The 22,314-nt window shown below is 40.0% G+C and overlaps 6 protein-coding genes across 6 annotated transcripts; 4 read left to right on the top strand and 2 right to left on the bottom strand.

Annotated features, from left to right (window-relative positions):
• Positions 1-1,269: 1,269 nt before the first annotated feature.
• On the bottom strand, positions 1,270-2,510 carry PG994_003327 (uncharacterized protein; the record flags this gene model as incomplete). Its single annotated transcript, XM_066854736.1, has 5 exons — positions 1,270-1,629; positions 1,694-1,918; positions 1,981-2,032; positions 2,106-2,426; positions 2,494-2,510. The coding sequence occupies 5 exons, from the start codon at positions 2,508-2,510 to the stop codon at positions 1,270-1,272; spliced, it is 975 nt and encodes a 324-aa protein (XP_066719014.1).
• A 1,878-nt stretch (positions 2,511-4,388) lies between these two features.
• Positions 4,389-4,931, top strand: PG994_003326 (uncharacterized protein; the record flags this gene model as incomplete). Its single annotated transcript, XM_066854735.1, has 1 exon — positions 4,389-4,931. One exon carries the CDS (start codon positions 4,389-4,391, stop codon positions 4,929-4,931), a length of 543 nt encoding a protein of 180 aa, XP_066719013.1.
• A 957-nt stretch (positions 4,932-5,888) lies between these two features.
• Positions 5,889-6,671, top strand: PG994_003325 (uncharacterized protein; the record flags this gene model as incomplete). Its single annotated transcript, XM_066854734.1, has 1 exon — positions 5,889-6,671. The coding sequence occupies one exon, from the start codon at positions 5,889-5,891 to the stop codon at positions 6,669-6,671; it is 783 nt and encodes a 260-aa protein (XP_066719012.1).
• A 45-nt stretch (positions 6,672-6,716) lies between these two features.
• PG994_003324 (uncharacterized protein) lies at positions 6,717-7,325 on the top strand (the record flags this gene model as incomplete). The annotated part of the gene is made up of 1 exon (XM_066854733.1): positions 6,717-7,325. The coding sequence occupies one exon, from the start codon at positions 6,717-6,719 to the stop codon at positions 7,323-7,325; it is 609 nt and encodes a 202-aa protein (XP_066719011.1).
• A 506-nt stretch (positions 7,326-7,831) lies between these two features.
• On the bottom strand, positions 7,832-8,365 carry PG994_003323 (uncharacterized protein; the record flags this gene model as incomplete). Its single annotated transcript, XM_066854732.1, has 1 exon — positions 7,832-8,365. The coding sequence occupies one exon, from the start codon at positions 8,363-8,365 to the stop codon at positions 7,832-7,834; it is 534 nt and encodes a 177-aa protein (XP_066719010.1).
• A 1,094-nt stretch (positions 8,366-9,459) lies between these two features.
• On the top strand, positions 9,460-9,750 carry PG994_003322 (uncharacterized protein; the record flags this gene model as incomplete). The annotated part of the gene is made up of 1 exon (XM_066854731.1): positions 9,460-9,750. One exon carries the CDS (start codon positions 9,460-9,462, stop codon positions 9,748-9,750), a length of 291 nt encoding a protein of 96 aa, XP_066719009.1.
• Between the last annotated feature and the right edge of the window lie 12,564 nt (positions 9,751-22,314).

Below are 22,314 nucleotides of genomic sequence, written 5' to 3'. Positions count from 1 at the left end.
ACTTTGGTTCTTTTTCTCATCCATATCGTACTGCGCCGCCTCCAAATCCTGCCCCGGAGGCCGCCCGCGATTGATTACTACACCGCAAAGCAGGCCATCTCAATCGAGCGGGAGTGCATCGTCTACAGATTTCCAATGTCGTATACACCCTCCATGGTGTTGTGGCAAATCTGAATTGATAATTCATACCCCAAGGCTGCATTCAGCCTTACTGCTCCGAATCTCCACAGCCAAGGCAGATTTTGGGAACGGGACACCAGTTCGTGTGCGACCAACCCCCATCCCTGTTTTCCCCCTTCGTTCCCGTCTACAGATTGCCGGGATGTTGCGGCTGGCAGTGCCAACAACCACCACCACCCACCCCGCAGCGCCGAGCGTTCTATTGCAGCGGTCATGTCCGACATTGCGGCTAAATAGAAAACAACGACATCATTCTATCTAGTCATGCGTCTGCTATATCTCTCTCAGCCTGCTTCAATAGTCGGCAGATGTACGTACAACACGCAAATTCTATTCCAAGGTGAACGCGCAATACGTATAGTAGAGCCTTGTTTCGTGGGTCGTGTCGTCATGTGTCACTATCAGGTCAACCCCGATGTTGCAAGGCATTCTTGTCATTCAGTTACCGTGCGACCTTTCAAAGAGCGGCCACGTCAGTAAGCGAGAATATTGAAAATCTCATCATGATCCAGCCCCCAAGCTTGCAAGTTTCGACACGCCAAGTCAAAGACTCGCTAATCGACCGGCTTTTCCAGTCTTCGTCGCGAGGAGGGGGTTTCAGCAACTGGCCACAAGCCGAGCATCCCTCCACCCACTCACAGCTTGCAGCGTGGTTGATTTCGGTCTGGATTGTTCAATATCCAAGGCCCTCGACAGGTTGGGGGTGTTCGTAAGCTAGATTGCCACCATCCTTTCAGATCCTGCTCTGCTTCCGTGTAATTGCTTACGTACCCCCGTCTAGTTCTCGTAGAGCCTGACGTTTGCAGGCACGTAAGACAGCGGGCCATCCCATACAGCTCCATACCCATACGGTGCCTGAAACTGCATTTTTTTGTTTCTAGGTCCGTTCATGTAATGCCCGTGTCAGCGCTGGTGACTGACAGCGTTGTCACGTTTTCACACTGAGATATATCCGTCATCTTCGCGCAGGACGCAATCTAACGTAGCATCCAAAATGTTTTTGCTCGAAACTACCTACTGTATGTTGGTCCGCCTGTGATATGCCGCTGAGGTTTCGGTGAGCCAATCAGCTCGTCCTCCTCGTCCCACCTACTTGGCGGCGGTCTCTTTCTCCCGCTCTAAGTACGCCGGGATGACCTCGTCCATCGTCTCGAAATAGGACAGATGCTCAGGCTCCCAGCCCAGCTTCCGCATCTTTGAACCCCGGACGCGAAGGTTGGCACCCAAGCCGTGCGTGATGTGCGTGGCCCAGCTGTCCAGCGGCGGCGGCGGCGCGTCCGGATCATAGTCGTCCCCGAACAGCACCCGACGCGCGACCTCGGCGGCAGTGACCGACTTGACCGTACAACCGCTCTCCACGACGCCATGCTTCTCCAGTAGCGGGGCGAGCCCCGCCATCCAGTCGCGCCGGTACGGCGTATCCGTCGCCGAGCCGAAGTAGTATGCGTTCTCGCCACAGAGTTGGAAAGGCGGCGGCTTGGTCTTGCTCTCGTCACCCGCGTGTGGCGAGGACATCGTCGACCAGGACCGTGTACATGCGCGCGAGGTCTAGGACGTGTATCATGCCGACGGCATTCTCGCCTTCACAGATCATGAAGGGGCTCTTGAAGGCCCGCACGCACTGCAAGATGGCCGGCATCGTGATGGGGAGTGGGTGACAAACCGAAGGGCTGATGCCTTTGACGCCAGCCGGTGCTAGGATGGCTACCTTAACCTGGGGCGCGGCCGACAGAACCAGCTTCGCAAGGGGTTGACCAAGTCAGCTGCGTGAAGTTTCGGGAGCGCATGCTCAAGACGTACCTTGGCCGTGACTCGGTGAACGGCCGTATCCAGCATCGAGACAAGTTGCTCACTATCTACGATGTCATCCCAAACCTTTTCCCTTTTCACGCCCCCAGGCTCCCGCAAGTCGCAGATCAAGTAACGCGCCCGACGTGTGGATGAGGTACGGCTTCTTCGCGCCACTACCGCCCTCACGGTGCTGCAGCCCCTGGAGGACCGCCTTGAGCGTGTCGTCGTGGGTGATGTCCGGGCCCGCGTTGATCACAATGTCGGCGCCACGACACGTCATCTCGATCAGGTCCAGGCTCGCGAAGTCTCCGATCACGCACTGCGCCCTCGGGTACTTGGACGTGACCTTGTCCGCCTTGTCCTGGTCCCGGGCTAGGACTCGGACTTCCACTTCCGGGTGCGACCTAGTCAGCAGGTCTAGGATAACGCCGCCGATGTGGCCCATTCCGCCCATGCTAGAGACTAGTGTCAGAAAACCTGGCAAAGTTGCTGTGTTGTTCTGGTGCGAGGGAGTCGACCTACATGAAAACCTTCGGCATCTTGGCGAAGAAGGATAATAGCAGTCAAGAATATGCGTAGCTCCAACCACTACATCGACTAACGATAATAGGTAATGGTGTTATGTGTTTATTTGGCGATTTTCTTTCCAATTTCAAGTGTCAATTAAGGATATCTGAGAGAAGAAGGGAAGAAGACGAGCACAAGAATCTGCAGCGTGTCTCCTTTCTTCAACACAGCCAAAACCCCTCATGAAATCCCTTCAATTGCATGTGCATGCGGGATCATCATACAAGTGAAGCAATTTGTGGGACGTGCGGCACAGCATACTTATCGTCCACGGAGGGTATAACCGTCCCCTCGGATGCTGATGGACCTCATCGCCCTCTGGCCTGGGTTGCAAACCTGTCCGTACGCGCAATTCACTGCCGCATGATCACATGATGTCCTATGTTACGGTAATTCCTCAAGATCCCTGTCGACTTGATATAATACACGAACACGCCTTTCTTGCCCATGGCCGCAGGGGTGGAACGAGTGCCGAACAATATTGGACACAGGGTTAGGTCCCTGAACCAGCCTCGGCCATTATCAAGCGGCGCGGGGTTGTAATCAACAAGAAGTTGACTCTCCAAAGCATTCGAGGCACATGCGGATTTTACACTAACAATATGTTGAATAGAGCCCACTATCCCATGTGTCGTTGATTCTATTGTGACCTGCCAGTGCCCGCCAGGGAACCGGCATCAATGAATGAATAGGAGTTTGATGGCTGTCTATTAACCGAGTAGTCAGCAGGTGGGATAGTTGGCAGTGGAATGATATACTTCTCCGCGATGCTGACAGCCGGAGCACCGGAGCTCGCCGTGGGCGCGTGGCGGACACCACATGGGCCAAACGGAATATGATACAGAAGCCATCAGTCTAGGGTCCAGCCCCTTCAATGAACGCCCCGTACTTAGGCTGGGCACGAGGGAGGTGATAAGGGGCTCCCAGTGAAAGCCATCAAGGCGATGCCAAGTGTCAAGGACAGAGCGATAGCCCTCAACGAGACAAAGAGACTGTGTTGGTTATGAAGTGGAAAAGGTATCGACTCGGTCAACCTGTGACAGTCGCGACTAGTGGCAAACCTCCATGCTAATTTTTCTATCATTTGTTTGAATCCATTGGTTGAAACAGATCCACCTACCCGGCTTCACCGCCGACGCAGACGGCTCCGGGTTCACGATGAGACGCCCGCAGCATTCAGCATTGAACAAACGAGAGCGGCATCTTTCGCATCTTTCCCATGTGTTTTTTGCATTAAACTACAAATTGTGGGCACTGGTTTGTTTCGTGTTGAGTCGCCCTACCAATATCATGTCCGAGCTTTTTGGTCTATTAGACCCTTAATACTCAATGCACAATCTAAGCCTGAGGAAACTGGACCCTGCGCTAGTATCTTAGAGCCAATGCAGTGGTTTATGGGAAATACATTCACTTATATTGCGGAAATGCGCATGAGGGTCTCATCACGATGTCCCCCCTTCCTGCTGGGCTGGCGCGCTAACTCAAGACCACCAACCTCGACCCCTTGGACTATATCAGGTGCTATAGCGCCCTACTCGGGCCTTTTCTTCCTCTCATTCGGCAGTTTCTCATTCTTTATTTTCCATATACCTATCTTTTTACCTCGCAGCGGCACCGTGTTGGGCATCCAGACTTGATACCAACATCTACACATTCATTAGTACCAGCCTTTCGTTCACCTCGGGCTCTTATTTCCTTTTCATTCAACGACTACCAAGATACCCACGCTGCGCGCATACCTGTGATACCCTGAGCTTGAAGCACATACACTCTCTATCTCTCATATAACCCACCACGAAACTCTTTGATACCCACACAACTACCATAACTAAACTTTCCATACAACAACCATGGCCTGGGGCAAGAAGCAGGAGGAGGACGAGGAGGACGTCGACCTCGAGGCCGGCGAAGGCGCCACGGGCAAGAAGACCAAGATGAACAAAAAGGGCAAGGGCAAGGGCGCCGAAGGCGACGAGGACGACAGCGGCAACAAGAAGAGCAAGCACGAGCGCCATCGCTCCGCGACCATCACGGCCCTGATGGAGTCGCGCAAGCAGGCCTCGGACCAGTACGCGCAGGCCCAGAAGGCGGAGCGCGCGTACCTGGCCAAGAAGCACGCGGCGTCAGCGCGCAGCAACTACACCGAGACCAAGACGCACTTCGCCGAGGCGTTCTCGCACCTCGCGGCCGGCTTCAAGGGGCTGTGGCACGTGCTCCGCACGCTGCCGCACATCGTGGCGCATCGGCGCGAGGAGTCGCGCCGCGAGGCCGAACGAGCAAAACGCGTGCGCGCCGAGGAGCGCATGAAGAAGCTCGAGGAGCAGCTCGCACGTGACACGGAGAGGGCTGCTGAGGAGGAGCGGGCCGAGAATGAGGCGGCGGCGAAGAAGTAAGGGGGAGGAGGAGGAGTAGGCGTGGGAGACGGGGTGGCCAGTCCATCTATCAGCTGTCTGGGTCAGGCCACGGACGGAAGTAAGGGAAACGCGTATCAGGAGTTTGGGGAGCAGAGAGGGTCTCTTAGGCGGTATACCAGCTGCATTTCTGTCTGCTTGTCTTTTTTTTTATCGTCTATTGTCGATGGAGTAGGAAAAGGGGCCCCGAATCACCACCGCTGCAGGCATCACGGTGGTTTGGGTCTGTAGTACTCATTCTCTCTAATAAACCACGACATCTAATCCCTCTCACGGGGGTAAGCCGCTTATCTATGACATCATGTAAAGAGACCTTGATTGGTCAATTTATTGCGGGACGCAGGGTCTGCAAGTCATTAAGATCAGTAGGGGTTGCAGTATTGTGAGGCTAATGATCTTCTAGGGTAGTTCTCAGGACAGCAAGCATATACAGTAGCCATCCGCAAGCCACGATGCATCAGTTGCTTGTTGATGCCACTCGTCGTAGAACCTTCACAGTTCATTTTTCTGTTAGTTGAACATGGGAGGCTTTCGATCGCTTCTGGCATTGTCCAGTGTTCTTGGGCTGAATTGGGACATGCAAATGCCTCTCCAATGTCTTGGTTTTTATAACGCCTCTTTGTGGATGTAACGGAAGCAGTTTTAGGGTAACGACTTCATACAATGGGATGGACTGTTGAATAAAGCGTACCGTAGCCAACTGGACTTTTTGTCTACCAAGCAACACCCGCCGGATTCGGACGTTTCAGCAACAATGAAGAAGCCCCGACTCTACGCAAAACGCGCTTATTTGTTCCTGTGGTTGTAGCTGATATGCACTCGATACCCCCTTACTAACTTCAACATTAGATCATCCATAGCTGCCATACCCTTCTTAAGTCAGAAACTCGTAAATAGTACACTCACTATATATAGATACGGGGCAAGGAAGAAGACACCATGGCTGATGACAGACCGTTGGACGATGCCATTACGGGTGATGAGATTCAGGACAGTGCCAAGGAGTGCATGGGCAGAATTGCAAGCGACGGTGTAACCATACATTTGTCCCAGACACCACGCCGGGGCGGCGAGGGAGGTGGGGCAGCTGTACCAGTCAAGAAGTTTGTCGAGCCCCTCCGAGGCCTGTTCAATCTGCAGGTGGCAAGAGACAAGGACGTTACCACGTGGAGCCTGTGTTACGCCTTGTACTGGGAAACAGCGGCCTCGCAGCTCGGGGGACACGTCGAGATTCTGAATGGCGGAGCCTACCGCCCCTTCTTTGGGAAGGCTACCCAACACTCTGTCGCTATGCGCGACATACGCAAAAGAAGGGACGGACAGCTCAGTCGACATTTCCAAGAGGCCAGACGTAAGAATTTCGCATTATACCTGCACGGATGCGAGGGCAACAAGGTCTGGGTGGCCACCATCTCCCGCGTCAAAAGACTGCCCGACGGCTCGGTCGTGACCGACCGCATCGCCGTCATCGACCCCTACAAGGTCGGCCGCAACAAGAGGTTGAACACGATAAAAGATCGCTTCGCCGATATGCTGGAGGCGGGCAACATCACGATCACCGACGACGCCGTCTGGGGCGGGCTGGAGTGCGCCGACATTCCGGCGGGGGACGGGTGGTGGCCGGCGGGGTACATCGTCTTCGCCGTCGTGTGCGAGTTCTACCGGCGCCTCCGGGTCATGGACCACCGCGGCGACCTGGACCAGGACCCGGCCTGGATCTGAGACCTGTTCGAGGAGGAGTACAACTTCGACGTCTACCGCCAGCGCATGGCGGCGGCCTGCGCCCACCAGACGGTCCAGGACTCTCAGTTCCAGGGCCGCCTCGCCATCGAGCTGCCGGGCTACAAGGAGGGAGACCCGTTATGCTACAATGGGCTAAAGCTGGCCGTGCCCGAGGAAGGACCTGGCCCGAGCACCCGGACGCCGGGCAAGCCCAGGCCGGACGGCCCGCAGTCCAAAAAGCGGAACTACATCGCTTTCGCGGGAATGCGGCACAGCGCGAGCGACCCCTTCCCGATCGACGCGGCGGAGGGAGGCGAGGGACTGGAGGATGGCGAGGAGCTGGAGGAATACATCAAGACGGACGGCAGGAACATGACGCCTGAGGTGCTGAAAGCTAAGAAAATGGAGGCGGGCATCAAGGTGCCCAAACGGGCCCAGCCGCCCCAGCCGCCCCAGTGGCCGCAGTCGCCCTTGTCGCCCCAGTCGCCCCAGCCGCCCCAGACGACCGAGCCACCCAAGAAGAAGTCGAAATTCTCAAAGTTCAAGTCCACCGCTAAAAGAATTATGCCGTGGCGCTCTGCGAAGGGAAAGGCTGCTGGGATTGCTAAGGGAAAGGGACCTGAGACTGCATCAACGGACACAGTTATTAAATAATAGGTCACACCTGAATAGTAAGTTCGATACAAGATCTTGGTAGATAGATATACGTTGATGCTAGGTGGGACAAGGTAAAGGGGGCTTCCTTTTGAAATGCGATTAAACGCACATTTGATCGACAGAAGCGTTGTGCAGCAAGAGTAGGTAGCGGTTTAGATTTTAGGTTAGACACGGTCACGATAGGGTTCATAGAATATTGTTTTCTTGTTTTGTACAAGGGGTCAATTCTTGAGTCTCAAGGCAGCGTGTAATGTACAATGTGAGCCCCATCATTTCTGACGGTGGTAGCGAACTCGTATGAGAGGACGATCAAGGCAATCAACCCCTACCTGAACCAGGACCCTGTCCCTTTCCTCCACACCCAGAAAATATGATATAAGAAAAGCCAAAAGCCGAAGCTATCCCATAGATAGATGTATGTACAACAGGATTCCAGAATCGAAAAAGGATACACAGTGTTTACCAGTAGCCACCCGTAGCGTCACCGTCGATCTGGCTAGTCTTTACACGTAGGAGATCTCGTCGACGTTGAAAGCCTTGGCGGTGGTGTTCTTGGCCGGGGCGGCGGGAGCGGCCGGGGCAGCACCGGCACCGGCGCCGGAGCCGTTGCCCTTGGCGCCGCCGGTGATGAGGGGTAGTATGATGTTGAGTGCGCTGTCGACGATGCCCTGGAAGTTGGAGGCGCCCGGGATGAGGCCCACGATGGTCTTGACGATGTTCTTGATGCCGTCCTCGCCGCCGAGGGCCTTGAGGATGTCCTGGATGACGTCCTGGACCTTGAAGTCGGCGGCCTGGACGCTGAAGTCACTCTCGCCGTCCGTGGACGCGGCGGCGACGCCGGAGTTCTGCTTGTCGGCGAGCGCCTGCAGCAGCTCGCTCAGCTTGGGGCCGACCTCCTGCAGCTTGGCGAGGCCGTCCTGGGTCTCCTCGGCGCGGCGGGCCAGGGCCTGGGCGACGCTGTTGTCGGGGCCCGCGCGGAGGGGGCTCGCGGCCGCGACGGCGACGAGGGCGGAGGTGATGAGGGTGAAGAACTGCATTTTGATTTTGATGAAGTTGGTGGAGTGTTGTTTTTTGGAGCTGAGTTGATCTGGAAAAAGAGTGGGCTGGTTGGCTTTTAAGAGCGAATGAATATGAAGCAGCTAGTGCGACGGTGCGAGATCAACTCAGGGAGAAGGTGAAAAAGAAGGGAAGTAGGGTGGGTTGGTTGGATTGAAGGTTGGAAGGTTGGCTGGATGAAGAATCAGAAACAAAAGACTTCACGACGGGCGAGACAGATTATATAGACAGACAAGTGTATGTTGCCATACCCCGTAGCATTTTCATTTTGACGTGAAGGAGTAGTATCCCCAGTTCGATTCAACTTCAATTTGCGCAAATGACCCGAAGTCACAAGCGAAGGCTCCCCGGCCCACCCCGATTGCTGCGGAAAGGTTGCATCTGGAGGTGTCAAAGGTAGGAGTTGACAACGGCAACCGGCCATGTCGCCACATGATTGAGCCTCCGGGTCCCATCGGCGGTGGGGTAGAAGACAGGGGCCTAGGAGACCCCCCATGTTACTATAAAGGCCCGAGTGGGCCCCTGTAGCGCATGAACCTATAGACCCTCATTTGCCAGATTGGGTGAAGGCGTCATTAGTGCCCGAGCCCTTATAGGCCCGGCCGGCAGGGATTGCGGGCCTATCAAGAGGCCAACGGGCCAGCTCCACAGCTGGCAGCGAAACAACCAAATCCACTTGGCGCAGCTAGAACGCATGAAGCTTGGCGTTTGCGCCTCTAAGCTTCTTGAGCATTTAGAATTCACTCAGCCTCGAAACTCCAGAGGGCCCAGGTGCGATACGGGGTTATGACAGGCTAAAATTAGAATTAAAGAGAGGCGAATTTGTTCGGTCGAGCACTGACGGATACCTCCGTGGCGACACATGCTGTCAGGAACACGATTCTCACTGGTTCAATCAATCCGGCATCGATCGGGCACATCGCTGCGATGCCAAGATCCGTTCAGGGGCTTGAAACAGGCACCGTGGAAGGCACGACTCGCAAAGGGACAATTCTCTCGACTGGCCATATGGGACGTTTTCTTCCCCTTTCTTCGTCTGTTATCGATAGATCGCGAGCTGGGGAAACAGATAGCGATGGTGGCGCGAGGTCAGGACCAGGACCAGGACCAGGACCGACCATGGCCACATTTTGCCTCCCCCCCTCCTGTCCCCGCCCTAAGACCCGAAAACACCTTCAACTATCTCCGCGGCCCCTTTCAAGGCCATCTCCATCTCGCGCCGTCTCCTTCTTTCCCTCTCGGATATGCACCTCGCCACGATTTCCTCGAGCTGCGTCAGATTGACTGGAGGCCACCCTTGGCGGACGGGATCGTGAGGCAACCGCCCCCCTTGGTCCTCTCGAACTTTGCCAACGTAGCACCATGATCCACGTCAGATTCTAATATCTCGCTCCCGCCATCGCCGAGCAGACAAGAAGACTTGCAACCCCAGCGCAGCCGGCCCAGGCCCGTCGCGATGTCGAAACCCTTCTTGTAGTGGTGGTGGTGCCGCCGCCCCCGAGTAGGCGCAGCGTCACATCCATCTTCGAGGTGGTGAAGGCATAATAGCGCACTGTGGCGATCTCGGGACCCCCCAACCGCCTCGGTGGACCGTCATGTGCGGTGCATTGGACGCTGAGGAGGACGAGGCGGTAGCAGCTTGAAACAGAACCTGCGAGCTGCTGAGGTCTGTGATGACGATGCAATTGTTTCCCTGCTTCGTGAAGAGCAGCTTTCTAGGTACTTACGGCGCAGCCTTTGGTTAGGCTATCGTCTACCCCAGCACAATCGTCTCGAGCTCCCCGCAGTTCTCTTCCCAGATATCCTTCGGCACTCGCCCGGCAGCCTTCCTGTACATGATCCCGTCTATGGTTTCCACCCATAGTACATTGTAGAAGTGGTATTTCTCGGACTGACTGGCTGTCTGCGGCTTTTCCTTTTCCACGCTGCAACGTTCGGCTCCCTCAATGATGGATGCCCGGCGTCGGACAAAAGGCCCAAGATCTATATCTGCATTGAGACTCCGTCGAGTTTCCTCCAGAAACGGAGTTATTCCAGAACCGGGGCCCTGTCCGAAAGTTAGCGAGTCCTGCGGTTTGTAGTAGTATTGCTTGTGCTGTAACTCCTCATCAAACCACGAATAAGATCATGATCCTGTGCTATCCACTGCTTCTTGATAATATCTATTGCCATCGGCATAGGGCATGCTGCCTGTGGAGATGACAATCAGTTCCAAGTCGGACTCGGATCGAGCGATGGTCATGTCATCCATGATTTGCAAGGTCCCTGCCCACCGCCCTTTACTGTCTTCGAGTGTGACAACCGGACACATTTGCTCCTTCCCAGGTCGTGCGTATGCCTTGGAATCAACGATCGAGATAGCCCGGATGCTATTCGGATACGTTGTTCTGGTATGCGTAACAGTTTGGGGCCCCCGTGGATCATATGGATAATATGACTCTTGTGGGACAAGAACCCTCGGGACTCGCAACATGGCATTCTTTGTTTTGCAGGAGATCAAAGACCCGTTCCTGTTGGACCTACCAGCAAAATCAGCATTCTGGGTTGGCAGTGGGTAAGCACCCTAACCACTTAGCCGTCCTACCACATAAGTAGCCACCTAAACTTAACACTAAACTATATCGCAACCTAGGTTTATTTTATTAATAATTATTTAAAAATAAATTAGAAAATTATAACTTTAATAAATTTTAATTTTAACATAGTTAATAATATTAAACTTGTTTTTTAAATTTTAATTAATTTTTTTTTTTTTTATTTTAAAGGTTATATTATTAACTTATTATTTTATTTTTAATTATCATCATATTTTATTTAATAATAAAAGTACAATTAAAGTTTTTAATTATTTAATAAAGTTTAAATTTATATATTTTATTTAGTTCGACTTAAAAGTAATTCCTTTTTTATTTTAATTTTATTAATTAAGTATTTAAAATACTAAGCGTTTTTTTAAGCTTATAAAATAATAGGTTTTTATAAATACTATTAGGTTAAATATTTTTATTATAAACTAAAAGTTTAATTTAATATATATATCGAGAGTTAATAAATATAAACGCTTTTTTAATAAGTATTTATTAATGATTAAACTATTTAACGTTTAAAGGGACTACTTTTTAACCGGGGCTTTATTTATATTAATATAATAGAGAGTTTAAAAGTTTAAGAATATTTCGTAAATAAATTCCGGTAGCTCGTTATTTATTAATTATTTTAAGTTTAAAAACTTAATTCTTAAATTTAATATTATTATTAGAATAGTTAAACTAAAGCTGTTTATACTACCTTAAAAGGGGTGCTACGTACCTACGCGTACGAACGCTTTTTCTACTTTATAAAGAGGGGTATACGATACCTCTTATAATTAATAAAATAAGTAAATATAAATAATAGAATATAATGATATAATATTAATTAAACACTTATTTATACGTATATATAAAAGCTTAATTAATATTAATTAATAGTTACGTAAGGTGATTATAGATTAATAAGAGTAAAGAGATAGTTTTACGCCTTTATTAATATAAGGGCGACCGTATTAAAGAGCTTCGAGAATTTCCTCCCGTTATAGAAATTCGGAGGAAGAGCCGACCTGAATCGACCGTACGAAAAAGAACCCCTTTTCTCGAGTATATATTATAAAGAAGAGACTAAGTTTCGAATTATATATAAAAATAGCTAAGCTATATATAAAAATAGCTAAGCTATATATAAAAATAGCTAAGCTATATATAATTATATATTTAAATAACTTTATTTTACGACTTATAAAACGATAACCTTTATTAAAATAAAATTAATTATAATCGATTAATCGAGACCGAGCTTAAATATATCGAACTTAAACTAACTAATAACTTTAGACCCCGAATTATTTACGCACGAAAAAGTAATTTAAAATACCGAGATTATTTTAATAATTTAAATAAAGAATATTAACTTTAATCTTTAAAAGCTTAAACCCTTAAAGAAAGTTTTAAAAAAAATGTTACTTAAATAATTTATTATATAACGTACCTTATGAGCGAGCTACGTATATAAACGAGCTACGTACTTTTTATTATTAAGCTTTATAAATTATAAATTAATTTAATTATAACGTTTAAAACTAAATAAATATATTAATAATTATTATTTTTAAAGGTTTTTATATTATTTTAATAAGTACGCATATTATACCCGGGCTCTCTATAGATCTTATAACGTTATAAGCGTGTCTTAAACGTCTTTATATAACTACTCTTTCGACGCGATTCGTTTTATAATTATTTATTAATATCTTTTTAAAACTATAAGTCTTTTTTAATTTATATACGAAATAATTTTTTATTTTATAGCCGTTTTTTTATACGGCGGCGCCGGCTAAATATCTTATTTACTTTTTAAAGTATCGCGTTTTTATTTTTTAAAAAAGTAACTCGGTATATAACTTACGTTATAACTTCTACGATCTAATTAAAACTAATTAAAATAAATATTAAAAAGTTATTTTAATGCTATATAATACGGTTTCGAATATATTCGGATTAAGATTAATTTTTAATTAAATTATTTAAAGTTTTTAATTTTTAAGGAATAAATAAACTAAAAAATATCCCCGGAAGTATTAAAATACGTAGTTTTATATTAAATTATAAAATAATATATTCCGGACTATATAAAACGATTCTTATCCTTTAAAAGCCTTTTTATATATTCGAAACGGTAAAAATCGCTTAAAACGCTTTTAAAATCGCTGGTAAAAAGCCCTCTTTAAAGATATAAATAATATGCGCCCGTATAAAACCTTTAATTTCTTTCCCGTACGCCTTTTTAATATATAAAAATGATCGATACTAAAAAATTAAACTTTATATAATAAATAAAAAAATATATAAAGTATAATAATCGAGTTCTTTTTATAATAAAGCTCGAAAATTATTAAGTAACAGCTTTCATAGCCGTTTAAAATTAAAAAATAATAATAAAATTTTATATAAAACTTAATATATTAATTAAAATATCGAATTTAATTTTCGCCTTTTTTATTTATAATTTAATTATTTTTAAAAATTATAATTACTTAGTTTTTTAATAATAAACTATTTTTATATTAAAAAAAGAGGTACATTTTCCCGGTAAAATTAATATACGGAAAGATGGCGTAACTATTTAATCCGACGCCCTAAATAATTATAACCTATTCCCGGTTCTTTTCCTATTTTACCTTAGGCCTTCCGCATTAATCGGAGGTGGTTACGATTATTTCGAATAAAATTTAGCTTATAAAAAACCCGGTCTCGTTAAAATTATATATATCATCTTTTTATATCTTATATTTATTAATTATATTCCGTATAAAAATAAACTATACGTAATACGCGTTATAATTTTCGTAAAGGACTCTTTAATAATCGATTCTTTAATTAAAACGCGTCCGGAGGTTTAATTATTATCGTATAAAGTTAAAAGCTTAATTAACGCCGACACGTCTCGCGTCGCGTAAACTAAATAATTAATTCGTTATATCTTTTATATTGCTTAGCCGGGGAAAAAACGATCGCGTATTTAGATTAATAATATATAGAATAATTAATTCCTTTTTAAAACTAAAAAGCTTTTAAGAGTTTATAGAGATTTCGGATCGTGGTCGAATTCCACGTCGTCGGCTGCGTAACGTCGACTCTAGGACATAATATATCGTTACAGCTTTTTATACATATAATTTCGGGTTATTTTAAACCGCTTCAAGCGCTAAATTAAACCTTTTTTTTATTTTTTAATTCTATACTTATTAATGGAGAAAAGTTAATATAAAGTTAATTATAAGAAAATTAATTAAAAGTGCGCAGCTCGCTTATATACGCAGCTCGCTTATAGGGTACATTACCTCGTATAATACTTTTTAAAATATTATATATTAAAAATAAAAGAGACCTCTTTTTAAAAGTCGTTTATTATAAAGCTCGACGGATAAACTAAGTACTAGTGTAGTTAAATTAATCGTACGTTTTAAAAAAAGCTTTATAATTACCTTAAAAAAACGAAGTTAATATCTTAATAAATAAATCCTTTAAAACTAAGCTCGTAAGCTTAATATTACCGGCCGGCTTTATATATTAATAAAACCGACTAGTAAAACCGGCTTTAAAAACCCGGAAAGATAATATCCCACATCCTTCTCGAAAACAGGCATCCGAACAGCTAACGCCAAAGCGAGAGATACTAGACCCTCGTACGAAGTAACAGTTCACGGAACTACGGAAGAACTTAACGGTAAGCCAGGCGTTTAACCTTAAAATCTAAGGTACCCGAGCGTCGTAAGAAATCGTTTTTTTTCTTTTCGATTCCGGTACTACCGGATTAAACCGTATAATTATCGGGCCCAGCATACTCCACGGAGTACGATATACCTTCGTCTCGAATTATTTATAATAGTAAAACTAATTAAGCTAAAGTGGTTATTTTCTTAAAAATATAAAAGCGAAAAAAACTATATTAATAAGTTATGTAATAATTTTATTAATAAAATATAAATATTAATTAAGATAAGTAAACGATTAAATATATTTAAAAAACTAGTATTACACGATCTTATCGAATATTCTTTTTAGCCGTACGAAAAAAGTCTTTCTTAATTATATTAAACTTAAAAGAAAATAAAACTAAATATATCACTTTTTCGAAGCGTATCTTAATACGTTAATAAATTATAAATAATATTTTACGAATTAAATAAAGACCTCGTTATATAATTAAAAGTATAAAACGCCGAGAAATATTTAATTAAAATTCTCGAAATATTATTAAATAAGTTTTAACTAATATAATAAGCCATCGAAACGAGGGTTTAAAAAGAGATTACCGTTTATACGTTAATTATATAAGTATATAGAGGAGTTTTCGAACTCGAGCCAGCCCTTATCTATTAAAAGCTAACGTACAAAGTTTTATTTTCGAATCTCCGAGCATCGCTAAATACCGTAATAATATTTAACTAATAAGTCTCGATTAAGTATAACCTTTAATATATATATCGTTAATAAACGGTTTATAAATAACCGTATAAAATAAAATCGACTAATTTATAATAATAGGTTATCGTATAATAGTCGACCTAAATTATTATATAAGAATAAGCGGCCTTAACGAGGAACGTGCCGTATTTATTATAAGTAAAGCTATTAATCGATAAACTATAGCGTTGAAAAGTAGTTTTAAGTAAAGACTTAATACTTTTAAGCGTGTAATAATATTAGATAAAACCCCTTTTTAAAAAACGAATATAAACTATTTCGTTTAAGATTAAAAAAAAGAAAAAGAAGAGTTAAAAAATAAAAATGATTTCGAATATATTAATTTTTAAAATACGATAGAATATTATTTATTTGATAAATATAGTATTTATTTATTAACTTATTAATAAGTATATTTATTTTATAAACTTTATTATATAAGCCGATTAATTCAATTTAAGCGGTTAATATAATTAAATTTATTATAAAGAGTTTTAATATACCGGAATAATATAGCCCTTAATAATTAAAAAACTTTCAGCGAAAGCTTATATGCGAGAAACTTAAGTATACGAATTAATTAAACCTTAAGAAATATAGAAAATAAGTTCGAAAGCTTACTACTTATTTCGTTTATTAAAATAATAAACGCATAAAACTAATTAAAAATTATGAGGTATTATATTTTTAAAATATAAACCTCCTTCTTATTATTGCTATATAACGCCGACCGATTTAAAATATATTATAATAATACCTTTAATATTATTATATAAAAAAAGGATAAAATACTACTCGACGTTAAGGAATAAAGGCACCCGTTCTTTAATATTAATCATATAAAAGTAATATTATACCTTATGGAAAAAAGTTTCTAACACCTTTATTAATAGTTCGGACACCTTTATATATAAAAGCTATATAACCTTTTAAAAACTTCCGGCTATAATTTAATCGAAACATTTATCTTTAACGAAATATAGAAATTCTACTCTTAATATTAATTATATAACTTAATACATTAGCGATTAAAATTCTTTTTATAAATTAAATACGATTTTAATTACGAAATTATTATAAACGTTATTTATTTTAATACACGAAACGTACTTTACGTTATCGATTCGAATAACGTATCCCACAAGCGAATATCTTATATAAGCGAATATCCCACTTTTATAAATTTCCTTATATCCTTAACTTTTGTTTATATTCTTTTACGTCCGAAAATATTATAAGGTATCTCACAAGCGAATGTCTTATATAAGCGAATGTCTTATTTTTATAAATTTCTTTATAGCTTTAACCTTTTTTTATATTCTTTTACGTCCGAAAATGCTATAACTTTAAAAAGAGAGTAATATAATTCTAGCGCTTTAAGCGCTTTAAGAAGACTTAATTTTAAGCGTACGAAAGGCTGTATTAATTTATTACGTTTTATCGAAAACTTTATAGCGTAGACGAAATGGCTAACCTATACGACGCGAAATACTTGCGAATTCTCAAAAGTTTCTAAATTTTAAAAAAGATGCGATTATTCGATATATTATTAATTTAAATACGCGATCGTTTTTCCCCGGCTAAGTGGTATAAAAGATATAGCGAATTAATTATTTAATTTACGTAACGCGGGACGCGTCGGCGTTAATTAAGCTTTTAACTTTATACGACGATAACTAGACCTCTAGACGCGTTTTAACCGAAGAATCGATTATTAAAGAGTTTTTTATAAATATCCCGACGCGTATTACGCGTAGTTTATCCTTATACGAAATATAATTTATAAATATAAGATTTAAAAAGAAAATATTTATAACTTTAACGAGACTAGTTTTCTTATAGGCTAAATCTCGTCCGAAATAATTATAACTACCTCCGATCGATACGGAAAACCTAAAATAATATAATAAAAGAACCGGGAATAAGTTATAATTATTTAGGGCGTCGGATTACACGGTTACGCTATCTTTCCGTATATTATTTTTACCGGGAAAACGCACCTCTTTTTTTAATATAAAAATAGCTTATTACCGAAGGATTAGGTGATTATAATTATTAAAAGTAGCTAAACTATAAATAAAAAAAGCGAAGACTAGATTTAATACTTTAATTAATATACTAAGTTTTATATAAAAAATTATTATTACTTTTTAGTCTAAAACGGTTAAAAAAGTTATTACTCGATAACTTTCGAGCTTTATTATAAAAAGAACTTGATTATTATATTTTATATACTTTTTTATTTATTATATAAGCTTTAACCTTTTAATATCGGCTGTTTTCGTATATTAAAAAGGGTATACGAGAAAGAAATTAAATATTTTATACGGGCGTATATTATTTATATTTTAAAGGAGGACTTCTTACTAGCGTTTTTAAAAGCGTTCTAAGCAATTTTCACCGTTTCGAATATATAAGGAGGCTTTTAAAAAATAAGACTCGTTCCGTATAATCCGGAATATATTATTTTATAGTTAGATATAAAGCTACGTATTTTAATACCTCCGGGGACGTTTTTTAGCCTACTTATTTTTTAAGAATTAAAGACTTTAAACAACCCGATTAAGGCTTAATTTTAAACCGAATACGTTCGAAACCGTATTATACGGTATTAAAATAGCTTTTCGACGTTTATTTTAATTAGTTTTAACTAAATTATAAAGGTTATAACATATATTATATACCCAGTTACTTTTTTAAAAAGTAAGAACGCGATACTTCGAAAAGTAAATAAAATGTTTAGCCGGCGCCGCCGTATAAAAAAAACGGCTAGAAAATAGAAAATTATTTCGTATATAAGCTAAAAAAAACTTATAGTTTTAAAAAGATATTAATAAATAGTTATAAAACGAATCGCGTTAAAAAAGTAATCGTATAAAAACGTTTGAAACACGTTTATAACGCTATAAAATCTACGGAAAGCCCGGGTATAATACGCGTACTTATTAAAATAATATAGAAGTATTTAGAGATAAAAATTCCGATCAATTTTAATATATTAAATACGTTATAATAAAATTAACTTATATTTTATCGGAAAGGGTTTAAAAGAATGAGACATTCGTTTATATGGGACATTTGTTTATAAGATACGTTATATTCTTTTAAGCGGTTATAGTTTTAAATTTCCTTTATATATAAAATATTTAAAATACCTTTTATAAATACTAGATATATATTTATTAAGAACTTCTAAAATATATTTCGTATTACCTTAATACGTATTTTTAAAAAGAATTTCGAAATTACGTACGAGTAGTAAGAATTATATATAAATAAATACTTATCGAAACTTATTAAATAGTAAATAAAATTAAGCGAGCGCACGTTCTATTATATAAAACCTGCGATATCTTATAAAAAGACTGAAATTATTATATAAATATAAACATAATACTTTAAAAAATAATTAAAGCTTTAAATAATACAGCTAGCCTCGATAATTTAATACTTACCCTGTTCGTATTTAAAGCATACCCTTGTATTAATAAGAACTTACCGCCGTTTTTAAAAATTTAAACTAAAAGAGAAGCTATATAAAAAGCGATAAAATATTTTAAAAGAGCCGTGCGAACGTTAATATCTATCGAGCTTTAAATACTCGAAACGGACCAGCTATTTATAGTATTTTTACACTACTATTAAATGGGCTTTCGTACGTACGTATAAGTGGGTTCCGAGTTTAATCGGGGTTATATTATTATCTTTTTTTATTTATATCTTTTTTTATTTATATCTTGTTTTATTTATATCTTTTTTTATTTATATCTTTTTTTATTTATATTTATCTTTAGTAATAGCTATGAGTGGTATTGTATACCCCTTTTAATAAAATAAAAAAAGGGGTTCGTACGTATAAATACGTAACACTTTTTTTAAAGTAATATAGAAAACCTTAGTTCCTATTATTCTAATATTAGCAGTTTTTTATTTTAGCGATAAAATTAGCCTGTTCCCCTTTTTAAATACGGGCCTTCTTTTTTTAAGGGTTTTGTACGAATAGGTTGCGCTAATCCGGTATTCGGTACCTGTTTAAGTCGTATAGGTAATAATATACCTTTTTAACGTTAATTTTATTAAATAATAAATCTTTTTAATTAATTATTTTAATTATTTAATAATAATAACGGTAATAAGAGAAGTTATTATATATTAATATATATTATTTCTCGTTATAAATTAAAAAGAACGGTTTAAAAATAGTAATAGTAATAAATATGCCGTCGTATATCGTAATACGTTATATTTTATCGGGGACGTGCGAGTCTAGCCTTTCGATATACGTTTCTATACGTACGGTAAAGCTATTTATCGAGATTGTTTACTCGAGGGCTTTATTTAAGGATATTTTAGTAAGGGCGTTTACCGGGTTATCTTTATTATCGATATAATAGATTTATAAGATCTTTTTTTTTCGTACAACTTTCGAAGGGATATAATATCGATTATAAGCCTCTTTTTATTTATTATACCTATCTTAATTAAGTAATTATAAAGAGACCTCGAATCTATATAAAAAGTTATTAATATATCTTAAAATTCTAAGGTTTATATAATTCTTTTAAGTGTAATACTTAGTACGATACCGCTATCTATATCGGAAATCGTGCCGTATAATTCGGTAGCTAATACGCTCCGAGTAACTCTTTTATATTTCGTTAAGCTTTAATAGATAATATTATTTTAAATTTTAGGCTAGTGTTTCGTATAGTTTATCTCTTAATTTAATAAGATTAGGTATTTAAATTAAGAAACTAAGTTCTCGTTATTTACGAACGAGTTATTAATAAAGGTTAAGCGGGATATATTTTAAGCCGCGTATCGAGTTTTAAATTTATTAATTAATACGCTCGTTTAAGCTTTTAATATCCTTATTTTTTAAGGTTTATATTTAACCGGTGGTAAATAAGTTATACACTATTTTTATTTAATAAATAAATATTAGGTATGTTTTTTTTACCCGTTAAGAGATTTATTATTAGTTTTTATTAATAGTTTTCGAGTCGATAGGCTTTAATTAGTTAATCTGTCCCTTTTATTCGAAAAAGATATTATTAGAACAGCTGGAACTGAAGCTGTTTATATTACTTTAAAAGTGGTGCTACGTACTTGCGCGTACGAACCCCTTTTTTATTTTATAAGGAGGGGTATACGATACCTTTCGTAGCTAGTATTAAAGATAGATATAAATAATAAAATATAACGATTAAACCTCGATTAAACCTAGAATTTATAAATTAATAAAATAAGTAAATATAAATAATAGAATATAATGATATAATATTAATTAAACCCTTATTTATACGTATATATAAAAGCTTATTTAATATTAATTAATATTTATACGAGGTAATTATAAATTAATAAGAGTAAAGAGACGGTTTTACGCCTTTACCAATATAAGGGCGACCGTGTTAAGGAGCCCCGAGAATTTCCGCCAGTAAGAGATTCGAAAGAAAAGCCGAACTGAATTAACCGTACGAGGACGAACCCCTTTTTTTAAATATATGTTATAAGGAGGAGACCAGGTTCCGAATTATACGCGAAACTAACTAGGCTATATATAATTATATACCTAGATAACCCTATTATACGATCTATAAAACGATAACCCCTATTAAAATAGAATTAATTACGGTCGGCGAATTGGGACCGAGCCCGGACATACCGAGCTAAAATAAACCGACAACCCTAAACCCTAAACTATTTACGTACGAAGAAACATTCTAAAATACCGGGATCCCGTTAATAGTTTAAAAAAGAAACGTTAACCTCGCTTTTTAAGAACTCAAACCTTTAAACGTACTTTTTAAAAAAATAATACCCGAACTATTTACGACGTACTTTATATGATACTTTTTAAAATATTATATATTAAAAATAAAAGAGACTTTTTTTAAAAAGTCGTTTATTATAAAATTTAATAAATAAACCGAATACTAGTTCGGCTAAATTAATTATATATTTTAAAAGGAGTTTTTTAATTACTTTAAGAAATACGGAATTAATATATTAATAAACGGATCCTTTAAAGCTAAGCTTATAAGTCTAGTACTACCGGCCGATCCTATATATTAATAAGACCGACCGGCAGAACCGACTTCGAAAACCCGAAAAGAGGATGTTCTATACTCTTCCCGAGAATAGATAGTCGAAGAACCGCCGCCTAAGCGAGAGACACCCGGTCTCCGTACGGAGTAATCGTTCGCGACACTACAGGGTACTCTAAAACCGACGTTCAATCCCGGAGTCTTAAATACTTTAGGCCCGACGTCTAACCCTAGATTCCTAAGTATTTGAGCGTCGTAAAATATTATCCTTTTTCTTTTCCAATTCCGGTACCGCTAGACCAGACCGTACGATTATCTAGTTTAGCGTACGTTATAGAGTACGATATCCTTCTAAGCCGAGCTATTTATAATAATAAAATCGATTAAAATAAAGCCGTTACTCTTTTAAAAGTATAAAGGAAAGAAAAGAATTATATTAATAAGCTATACGATATCTTTTACGATAAAATACGAATATTTATTAAAATATGCCGACGATTAGATATACTAGAAAACTAATACTATACGATTTTTTCGGATATTTTTTCTAGCCGTATAGAGGTATTCTATTTTAATTATATCGGACTCGAAAAGAAATAAAACAAGATATACCACTTTATAAACTTATATTTTAATATAGTAATAAACTATATATAATATTTTATAAATTAAACGATAACTTTTTTTATATAAATAAAAAGTAAAAACGTTAAGAAGCAACTTATTAAGGTTTTAGAAATCTTATTAAATAAGCTCTAACTCGTATAACGAGCCCTCTAAAAGGAATTTAAAAAAGATATCGCTCTCTATACCTTAATCGTACAAGCTTACCGAGGAATTCCGGAACTTATACCGGCCCTTATTAATTAGAAGCTAATA

Source organism: Apiospora phragmitis, assembly GCF_038363925.1.
Source record: "Apiospora phragmitis strain CBS 135458 chromosome Unknown utg000004l:1.0-3135199.0:1.0-3139288.0, whole genome shotgun sequence".
NCBI classification, from domain to species: Eukaryota; Fungi; Ascomycota; class Sordariomycetes; order Amphisphaeriales; family Apiosporaceae; genus Apiospora; species Apiospora phragmitis.
Note: the sequence above shows the minus strand (reverse complement) of the source record. Positions and strands in the feature narration are given on the sequence as shown.